The sequence below is a fragment of the Herpailurus yagouaroundi genome, unplaced genomic scaffold (assembly GCF_014898765.1).
Source record: "Herpailurus yagouaroundi ecotype Mexico unplaced genomic scaffold, PumYag 190, whole genome shotgun sequence".
Taxonomy (NCBI): Eukaryota; Metazoa; Chordata; class Mammalia; order Carnivora; family Felidae; genus Herpailurus; species Herpailurus yagouaroundi.
In genome coordinates this window covers 10,621,274-10,631,908 of record NW_024412421.1, presented here as the reverse complement: position 1 = coordinate 10,631,908, position 10,635 = coordinate 10,621,274, and the positions used below count along the sequence as shown (strand labels likewise).

The window sequence follows — 10,635 nt, the reverse complement described above, 5'->3', positions numbered from 1 at the left end:
GGGGTGGGGGGAATGGAGGTGTTGGGGTGGAGGTGATGGAGGTGTTGGGGTGGAGGGGATGGAGGTGTTGGGGTGGAGGTCACCATGGAGGTTTGGAAGTAGAACCTACGATATGAATAGTAGTGTAGAAAGTAGTGGTGAGCGTTGGCAGGGATGATGATCAGTGCTCATGGTCGCTATGATGAGGAAGAGGAGAAAGAGAAGGGCAGGAGAGGGTAGACTGCCTGTGTGGCTGGAACCCTCAGGAAGCAAGAGGGGAGGGAGGCTCCGCTTACCCCAACCCACTGCACACAGCTTGAGCATATATTGACGGATGTAGATGTTGTAGACGCGCACCAGGAGGAGGTAGAGGTTGAAGCCTTCGATGGCCATCCAGGTGAGGCAGCTGAGCAGCGCAAAGTGCAGGATGGCCGCCAGTGCTGTGCATGCTGCCCCGGCCCTGGCCAGCACAGGACTCAGGAGGAAGGCGACGTTCAGGAGCAGCACAGACGCATGCAGGTTCATGTGGATGTGTGTTGTGGAGTCACCCTGCTTCCTGCGGGTGGGAGCATGCCCTTCGGTGGCCTGGGGACGTCACCTAGGCAGTGCCACCCCCTGGGCTCACGGACACACAATGATGGGAACACTGAGGTTGAGAGGTCGCGGGGATCCAACAGCAGCCACACAGCAAGGCTGGTCTCCTGCTCCCATCCCCTGGAGAAGTCCACCCCACTCTGGGGGATCAATTGGATAAGGAGGGGTGCTGAGCAGCAGCGGGTGGGCGGTCCTGGCACGGGGGCAGGGGAATACCTGGCTTGGAAGTGCAGCAGGATAGTGAGAAGCGAGGCCACGACGGAGATGCTGCAGCCCACCAGGGAGATGTACGTAAGAGGCGCCAGCAGCTCTGCGGGGATCGGGGCCGGGGAGAGTTGCTGCAAGAAGGAAGGGGGGATGGAGGACAGAATGCCCTCCCGGCACTCACAGGGACCTGCTAAGATCTCAGCTCCAAGCTCCCCTACCCCACCACAAAGCCTACCATGGTCCTGACTTGAAAGAAAAAGCTCTGGCAGATACGGTGGTTTTTGCCCCCCTCAACTCCCATCTCCCCTCTCTCTATGAGAACCTCCCCTGCCTTGCTGTCTATGCACATAGACATATATGGACACTGTGCGTGGACAGTGCACCAGGCCTGACTTATCAGAGCCTTCCCTCCTCCTGCCCAGAGTGATTGATTGAGGGATGGGAATGTGACACACTCCAGGCCAGTGGGACTCAATCCCCAAACTAGCTGGCAGAATTGGGAAAGAGCCAGTTAGAGCCTACTGGCCTAAAAGCTAGTAGGACACGAGCCAGGATCTGCTAGCAGCCGTATAATTATCCTGAAGGGAAATTCCGTCTGAAGCCCAGGCCAGTGCAAAGCAAACACAGGTGAGAGATAGAGAGCCTTGTCTTGGTGATCTTGAACATCTTGATCAAGCCATGTCTGAAGCCCAACATAGCCTCTTCAGCCACAGGAGTTCATATGTTTCTCTTTTTTTCTCCTTAAGCCCATTTGAGTTGGATTGTCTGCCACTTGCACCTGCCTATGCCCTGCTCCTCTTGCCTAGACATGGGGTCCTTTACAGCTTTGACTCCCATCACCCAGACTGGATGCACACATACCATGAGAACAGCAAAGTAGCTGAGGTGGTTGCAGCGGCAGAGCACCTGGGAAGGTGACGGCTGCTCTGTGCGACAGCCCTCGGGGCTCCAGACCCCCCAGTGATCCTTGCTGGCTCCTTCCTTCCAAAAGACACAGGTCGCTGTGTAGCCTTCCTAAGGGGAGATGGTGGAGTTGGGTATGGAGGAGGTACGGGGTAAGGGGTATGGGGGAGGGCCGTGGATCAGAGTCTGGAAATTGTGGGGGCCAAAGCTGATTCAACTGCACCCTTGTCAACTTCTTACAAGGCACTGGCTGGGCTTTGGCCAGACGGACCCAGATTCCAGACTCACCTCCACTATGGACTCTCAGAGTAACCTGGGCAAGTTGCCAAGCTTCTCTGCCTCAGTTTACTCATCTGTAAAATGGGATCCTCTATACACAATTTCTCAAAGAGGGTATTAAATTACGGGCAATGAGGAATCTTGAGTGACCAGCTCTGGCTGGACAGTAGGTGCTCTACAATCAACTGTGCCCTTTCCCCTCCTCCTCATGGGGAACAACGATACTGCAGGTGCACTGCCCAGGGCGGGAAAGAGACTCATCCACAGACAACCCTGATGCTGAGCCATGGGGGTGGTGGGGTGGGAGGAACGACACAGAAAGTGCCATGGAAAACCACTGAACAAGGGGTAGGGGAGTCCCAAGGAGGGAAGGGACGATTGGGGCACTGAGGTCTTTGAGGACACATCAGATCTCAGCAGAAGTGGAACGAGGGCAATCCAGATAAAGGGAACTGTGGGAGCAAAGGTTCAGAGGAAAGTAAGGGAAGGATGATGGAAAAAATGAGAGTGCAGAGCAGTCTCATGAAGCTGATGAAAAGTCAGGGCAGAATGTAGAGTCTCTGGGCTTCTCCGGAATGCCAGGGCCAGGAGAACAGAGACACCAGGGCTTGTGCTCACCCAGCAGCCCTTCTCCCTCACTCCAGGACCAGCTTCTGAGCTTCCCTTGAAGACCCATACCTGCCCCATGGCAGATCAGATGAATCCAGCCCAGTCCCCAAGCCGTGTGACCCAGGCCTGGCCAATCCACACGTTCCATCCACCTGTGTGCAGTGATGGTGCAGGGATGGACACATGACCCAGCTGGACCCTAAGGACTCCATTTTGGAACCCTCGTTTGCACCGATGAGGAAGAGCCTCCTGGGAAGAGGGGATGGAGGTCCAACACTTTTGCTGCCATCTTACCAGAGTAGAGATCCAAGATAGGAAACCATTGCTGAGAGATGGAAAGAGGCTGAGCCAGAATGGCTTTGCATCAGCCCCTGGATCCAGCCAGGCCTGAAGCTGGCCAGCCCTGGACATTTCATCTGCATGAGCCCATCCTTTCTGTGTTTAAGCTGGCTTGACTTGGCTTTGCATCACTTGCAACTCAAAGAATCCTGCCTAATGTGGTAAGTAAAAAAAAATTAAGCAAAACTTCTCTCTCTGATTCCTTTGACAGGAATTTTCAAACTGTGATCGATTTGAAACGGTTTGTTTTCAAACTGCTTCCACGGGTGTGGGTTTAGTTGAGCCAGAGTTCAACAGGAGCCACAAGGGGCAGGGGCGAGGTGGAAATGGGGGCACCCCCAACAGTACCAGGCTTCGGTTGTGCCAGAAGCTGATGTTGATCGGCTCACTGAGGTTGTTCACGTGTCCGTGACTCAGCTGGGCTCCCAGGACATAGTTATTGAGCAAAGATGAGTTGATACTCTGCAAGGACAGCAGGAGGGCTGACTGGAGAGGATGGATGCATGGAGACCCCGGCTGAGGTCCGAGAGCCCCCTTCACCAGCCCCTTCCCCCGGGTGAGAACAGCAGTGTGCCTTCACATGTGGGCCAGCCTCCTAGCCTTTGTGTATGCTGTCCCCTCCACCTGGAAAGCTGTCCCTTCAGCACTCACCCCCCACCTCTCCGCCATGGATTCAGTGCATTCCAGCCTCCATCTGTCCTCGCTCACTTTCAAAGCCAAAGTTAAAAACACCTTTGTCTGTCTCCCATCTAGGGACAGACACATCCATGGTAGATTTCTTGTAATTGCACCCCCAACACCATTCTCCTAAAACCAAGGCCCAGAAAGGACAGCGGCTGGCTCAGGTTGCACAATGGGCTGGTCCCACCTGGTGCTGGTCCCTGTGCAGAGGCCAGGCAATGGTACGGATGCCCGCAGTGCCTGCAGGAAGGGGCCGGCACCTACCCTGCTTGGCCCCCGTGTGGCACTGACCTGGAAAAAGTAGTCAGTGAAGAAGTAAATGCAGATGAGGCGCAGCTCCCTGGGGCGGGTCCTGCAGGCATTCTGGGTCAGCTCTGCCGGGAACTGCATGGCGTGCGGCACCGAGGCCTACGGGCAGCCATGGATGGGCTAAGCCACACCCGGCCCCAACACTTCCACTGCCCCCCACTCCTTGTGAAGCCTTCCCATCCTGTTCTTTCCCTGGGGCATTTCATCCCTAGGAGCCTCCACCTGCAGAGCCCTCTCCTCCCAGGCTGTACTTCCTCCCCAACTTCCTGAGATCCCAGGCCTTTCCTCCAGGCTGCCCCTGCCTCGATTTACCCCACCCAGCTGGGGCCCCTGGGGATGGAGCTCGTCAGCCCTCAGCGCCCAGACGGTCAGCAGGAATCACACCAGAGTCTTCCAGGGACCCTGGCTTCCCTGGCCTCTCCCACTGCCGCCTCCCCTCGGGGACCTGCAGAAGCAGGAAGAGGACATTGCCCTTGAGGGGCCACAGAGCACCCTCTCTTTCCACCATTCACGTGAGGAATGTCAGCCCCATTTTACAGAAGAGGCAACTCACAGCTATTAGGGCAGACCAGATTAGTTGGGGGAAAGTCCAGACCTGAAGCCCCTGGAGGATTTCTAGGGTCGAGACCCTGGCTGCCCTCCATCTCCTGGCCCCCTCTGACCTGGGGGACCCGCTCCAGAGTCGCACTGCTCAGTGCGAGGCCAGTGAAGTCACAGCCCAGCTTGAAGGCCAGTGTCTGGATGCTGTGCGTCTGCAAGGTAAGGTTCTTGCCCTCGAAGCTGGTGTTCAACAGGCTGCACTCCAGGCCCCGGATAAGCCTGAGGGTGAGAGAGCTGACCAGGGTCTGGAGTGGGCGTGGGGGCAAGAGGGGCCCGAGACAGCCAATAAGGGCAGGGCCTCCCCCAGCCCACATCTGCTACCCCTACCTCCGGACCTTTGCACACACAGTGTCCCTGGCACACTCTTACCTCTCCATCCCACTCATCCACATCTCCTGATTACCTCTTGTTCAGGTCCAGGTCTTTGGACACCTCCTTCAGGAAGATTTTTCTGGATTTTTTCTGCTGACTGAGTGAAATGCCACATAGTCCCTGTGCTCCCCCTGGCCAGTCATCAGCACCATCCCCTCGCCCAGAGCTGCGAGACCATTCGAGAGCTCGCAACTCCTTCCCAGGAAAATGCAGAGACCCACGATTCTGCACCTGATTTCATGGCATCCATAGTTAAAGGCCCTAAACCAGACAGCAAACTTGATAAGGGCAGGGACATGGTTAACCTGCATCTTCCAAGCCTCGTGCTGGGCACACAGTAGGTACTCAATAACTGAATGTTGAATAAATGGATTAATGGTCTACACTGGACAACCCTGGACCACTGACTCAAGGCGCAAGCTGGGGGTGGGAGGCACAGCTGACTCAAGGGGGGCGGGGAGGGCCGCCCAACTCACCCACGAAGCGAAGTCACATTGCGGCTCCTGGACATCGTCTCCAGGTTCTCCATCCAGCTCAGGGGTTCTTGGGACTCCTCTGCGGGGCAGGTCACGCCTCCACATCAGCCTCTGTCCCCACAGCCTCTGGGCCCTTCTACCACAGCCTCAGCCTTGCTGCTGCCCCGGGAGACCTCAGTGCCCTCTTTCAAGCTCCCTTGGTTTGGGTCGTCCCCCTTTCACATCACAGCCACGGACCCGGGCTCAGATTGCCCCCCAGTTCAGCAGCACCCCCTTACCCACTGTATCACTGTGAGCAATCATGAGGCACAGGCAGAGGAAAAAGACCCTATGGTCATCCATGTCCTGTTCCCAGTCTCTTCCAAAAACTAGTTTCCAACCTGGAAAAGATGCATGCCATTGTCACCATGGTAAAAGAGTGAGCTCTAACTTCTAGGTGTCCGGCATGTCCCAAAGGTAGGACATCTAGCATTTTATATATGTTTTTTAAATGTTTATGTATTTTTGAGAGAGAGTGAAAGAGCACAAGCAAGGGAGGGGCAGAGAGAGAGGGGAACAGAGGGTCCAAAGCGGGCTCAATGCTAACAGCAGAGAGCCTGATGTGGGGCTTGAACTTGAGAACCATGAGATTACAACCTAAGCCGAAGGCCGATGCTTAATCGGCTAGCCACCCAGGCACCCCAGGACATGTAGCATTTTAATTAATCCTCGTTACTCCTGCATTTCACAAATGAGGAAACTGAGGCTCAGAGAGCAAGTGGGCTTGCTCTGCTTTAGGCTCCCTGAGCCTGGTCTCTGCGACTCCAAGAATCCCAGATTGTTTGTTCAGAAATGCCCACCATTACCAGCTTTGCCTGAGTCACTCTCCCTCCCAAAACAATGGTCTGTCTGGGGGCTTCTCCAGGGCGCTGACTTCACCCAGGGGGAAGTTGCTTGGGAGCAAGCAACAGGTAACCCTGTTGAGGTGTGTCATTAATTCACTGTGTGACTTTGGGCAGGGGTCTGTCCCTCTCAGCCTTCATTTTCTGTGGTTTTAAAATAAACCAATAAACGTCTGCTTAACTATAGCAAATCTATGTCAACCCCCCGAAACTCCACTAAAATGAGAGTGAGTGGATAAACGGGCGCAAAGCCACAAAGAAGAGGAAAGAAGTCAACAGCAGGTGAGAAATGTTAGCAAAACTTTGGAGGTTCCAAGCAGGTGACCACCTGGTAATCAGTTTAGCCAACCGTAAAGAGTTGAGCCCCAGTGTCTGCAGGAGGGTGAGGTGTGGAGTGAGGGAGGGGAGAAGGGGAGGGGACAGGGAGAAGGTTTAGAGCCCTGGGAGCACTTGAGAACCAGAGGCATCGAGAACCTCTAAAAGAAGGGTGAAGGCAAAAAAATGGGGGATTGATGTTGGTGAGTCTTTTAAATGACCAGCTGGGGCCCCAGATCTCCTCTGTCACCCGGGGTGCCCAGGACTGTTGTCACCACCCTACCACCCTCAACCGCATTCCAACATAAAGTTCATTCCCGGGAAACAGTGCATGCCAGAGGACCTGAGGGCAAGGATGGGATGCCATTCAGGTATAGAAAAATTAAGCCGTATCCCTTCCTCACCACTTCCTCCACTCAGCTTCCAGAAGCCTGCAGCAGCCAGGTGACGATGCTCTAAGCCAGGAGAAAACTCTTTGCAGAAGAACTGGCTATTCCAAGAAAAGTATCCTATAGCTACTGAGGTTTTGATGTTCCTCAGTGATATGGCCAGGACCGAACTCAGGTTGGAGCTTTCCCAGTTATCAGCCCTGACAAGCAATAAGGCTTTAGTGCTGCACTCTTAAAGGTGAGCGGTCAACCGAGGATCACTAGGTATTTTAAAACATACACCCTCTTTCAGAAAGCTGCTGGAGGACGCGCTCCAACAGAATGAGGGAGTAACTTGTGAAAGACAACACAGGACACAGGAAACCCTAGCGGAGAAGAGACAAAGCTATTCCCCCGGTTGTAGGTTGGACAGCAGGACCGGGTATATCCTGTCCAGAAGGGAGCAGGAGAAAAGAAGTTTCCAGGAGGAAGGCTTCAACAAATAAAAGGAGGAGAAGGAGGAGATTATACAGATTAATTGGGTGAAGCATACACAAAATCTTTCTGTACTATTTTTTTGCAGCCTCCTATGAATTTGTCATTTTTTCAAAAGTAGAAGTTCAAAAATACAGTACACGGATTGCCACGTCACTATCGAAAGTTATGATGTCAATAGTAACATAAAAGAGGAACACAGTATATTATTACGCATTGAAAAGAGCAAGTTGAACATAACACTCACAATATCACATGTATGGAAATGTGTGCAAATATACATGCTTAAGCCTAGGAGGGTATCTAGAAGAATGGTCACCAAAATGCTAATAATGTTATGGGAAGGAGGATTACTCTCTTTTTTATGTTTTCTGTATAGTTCACATTTTCTGCAACGAACATGTGTTATCTTCAAAACAGAAAAGCAAGTTTTTAATGCTTAGAGTTTTTTTATTTTTTACTTATTTTTTAATTTTTTTAACGTTTATTCATTCTTGAGAGACAGAGAGACAGAGCATGAGTGGGGAAGGGGCAGACAGCGAGAGGGAGACAGAATCTGAAGCAGGCTCCAGGCTCGGAGCTGTCAGCACAGAGCCCGACGCGGGGCTCAAACTCACAGACCGTGAGATCATGACCTGAGCTGAAGTCGGACGCCCAACCGACTGAGCCACCCAGGTGCCCCAACTTAGAGTTTTTTTTAATGCTCCAAATGACTAGCATTATGGAAAAAATAATGGTGACATATTGCTTATGTAAAACAAAAACCATGTTGCAAAGCAGTGTAATCCAATCCTTGTAAAAGTCATATTTTTTCATATATGCAAAATGTGGAAGATGCAGGGGTCACTTCTGGGTACTAGTTTTGACTGCCCATATTTTCTGAAGTTACCCTGCGTTATAGTTATATATTTCTCGATCTTTATTTGCTCTTTGCTTTTGGAATTTACATCTTTCAAATATAAACAATAAACAAGCACACAAGCACATAAAATCAAAGTATCCCTGCTGCCCATGTCACCCAACCACTCGGTTCCTCGTTCGTCACCCCCAGGTAACTACTATCATTAGTGTTTTGTGGACTTTCCCAAGTTTCATATATAGATAAGCACACATGGGGCACTTGGGTGGCTCAGTCAGTTAAGTGTCCAACTCCTGTTTTTGGCTCAGGTCATGATCTCACAGATCAAGTCCCGTGTCGGGCTCTGTGCTGACGACGTGGGGCCCACTTGGGATTCCCTCTCTCTCTCTCTCTCTCTCTCTCTCTCCCTCCCTCCCTCCCTCCCTCCCTCTCTGCTGCTCCCCTGCTCTCTCTCAAAAGAAGTAAATAAACTTAAAAAAATATATATAAGCACATATATATGATTCTCCTCATTTTATTTAAAAAAAAGCACACTTTTTCCTGTTCTGCACTCTGCATTTTTCTCTTGAAAATATATCTTGGAGAGCTTTCTGTAACAGTTCCTAGAGCTTCCATTTTTTATTATTACAACCTCATAGTCTAACGTTGGAGGGATAAACCCTAACTTCTTCAGTGGGTGCCCTGTGAACAGCTAGTTGTGTTGATTCCAGTCTTTGGTTCTTTCCAAAGTGCAGCTGTTCTGATGTCATTTCCCACGTGTGCAAGTTCACCATCTGCCCTTTTTAAAAAAAAAAAAAAAAAAATGTTTCTTTCTGTTTGAGAGACAGAGACAAAGAGAGACAGAGTGTGAGTGGGGGAGGGGCAGAGAGCGAGGGAGACACAGATTCCAAAGCAGGCTCCAAGCTCCCAGCTGTCAGCACAGGGTCCAAAGCGGGGCTCGAACTCACAGACCGCAAGATCATGACCTGAGCCAGGGTCGGACGCCCAACCAGCTGAGCCACCCGGGAGCCCCACATCTGCCCATTTTTACATCAGGTTCGACTCTTCCTTATCTTCTCAAAACTCTTCACATAATAGGAAAATTAGCTCGTTGTCTACTGTGTGAGTTACAAATATATTTCCTAGTTTGTCATTTGCCTTTTAACATTACACATGGTCCTTCTGCCGGTAGGAGTCTTTTTTTGTATGTATAATTTTTATGTAATCAGAATTAGCAGCATGTTCTCTTAGGTCTTCTGGATTTTGAGTTGTAGCTAGAAAGGCCTTCCCTGCTCCAACATTACAAAGGAATTCTCTTAAGTTTCTCCTTGTCCTTTTAAGTTTTCATTTTTCACATTGGAACCTCCAGTCCATTTGCATCGATCCCGGAGTACAGTATGAGATGGGGATGTGATGGTTTTTGCCGGGTAGTCGTACATGTGTCTTAACACTATTAATATATGTGTTGATTTTGAAAAGGGAATAGAGACTTTGGAGTCACAGAGTGCTGGGTTCTTATTCATTTGGCCACTTGGTTATTTATTAGGCTGTGTTACCTCAGGCAATTGACTTGCCCTCTCTGAACCTCAGAGAAGACAGGAGGGAAAACATTTGAGGGGACAAAGGAAGCTGCTGAATGAAACAATTTAAAACTTTTCAGATAAGAAGTCTGAGGACCCAACAGCGCAGACAGATCTCGGGTCATCTTGTCTACCCCCTCACTGTGTGAATGGAGGCCCAGACAATGGTGCAGATTTGACCTCTAGGGTCTGGACCGTAAAGCCAGCTCCCCAGGCCCTTGGCCACCCTGCTCTGTGTCTACAGAGGGAAGAGGGGCCTAGCCCCACCACCATCTGGAGAAATCAGGGTCAAAGCAGAAGTGACACCTCTCCCAGACCCCTCAAATAGCTGTGGTTACCACTCCCTTTCCCAGGGGGCAAATCACAATCCTCACCTCTGCTTAACACACCCCTCTCCCCTGCCCTTCAGAGAAGCCACCGTGCAGCATTGCCCCACACCCTCACCCGTCTCACCGTGGCCCACAATTCATTATCTGAAGCTCCGTGGGAAACAGAAACCCCCTACCTGATGCCCAAGACGGTTCCAGTTGACTGTGGGGAAACTGGAAACCACACAGGAGTTTGCCTGGGAGGTGACGGCAGTCCCGTGGTCAAGCCAGGACTCAAACCCAGGGCCCCAGGCTCCAAGTCCAGTGCTGTGTGCCACAGGCTCCCAAAGATGGTTGGGTTGCTCTACGGAAGAGTAAGCCTCTATCTAGGTCAACAGAGAGATAAGGAAACAACAGGGTGCAGACTAGAGCCTCTAGAAGATGCAAATTTGATAGCCACTTCCAGTATTCAGTGCCTGGGCTGGGACGTGGGGCAATAACT

The 10,635-nt window shown here is 51.6% G+C and overlaps 1 protein-coding gene and 1 long non-coding RNA gene across 2 annotated transcripts in view; one reads left to right on the top strand and one right to left on the bottom strand.

The window, feature by feature from the left end:
* The window catches only part of LOC121045359 (uncharacterized), a 13,300-nt gene extending 10,204 nt beyond the window's left edge, over window positions 1-3,096 (top strand). The window contains exon 2 of the long non-coding RNA XR_005797717.1: window positions 2,607-3,096. This is a non-coding gene — a long non-coding RNA (uncharacterized LOC121045359). The remainder of the gene's footprint in view (window positions 1-2,606) is intronic.
* ADGRG5 (adhesion G protein-coupled receptor G5) overlaps window positions 1-10,635 on the bottom strand; it is a 22,500-nt gene that overhangs the window by 10,768 nt on the left and 1,097 nt on the right. The window contains exons 2-9 of the mRNA XM_040498122.1: window positions 5,627-5,728; window positions 5,349-5,427; window positions 4,563-4,719; window positions 3,883-3,999; window positions 3,259-3,372; window positions 1,642-1,794; window positions 790-911; window positions 276-535 (exon numbers count right to left, since the gene is read on the bottom strand). Of these exons, the coding sequence (XP_040354056.1) occupies window positions 276-535; window positions 790-911; window positions 1,642-1,794; window positions 3,259-3,372; window positions 3,883-3,999; window positions 4,563-4,719; window positions 5,349-5,427; window positions 5,627-5,690 (1,066 nt within the window). The 5' untranslated portion in view covers window positions 5,691-5,728. The remainder of the gene's footprint in view (window positions 1-275; window positions 536-789; window positions 912-1,641; window positions 1,795-3,258; window positions 3,373-3,882; window positions 4,000-4,562; window positions 4,720-5,348; window positions 5,428-5,626; window positions 5,729-10,635) is intronic.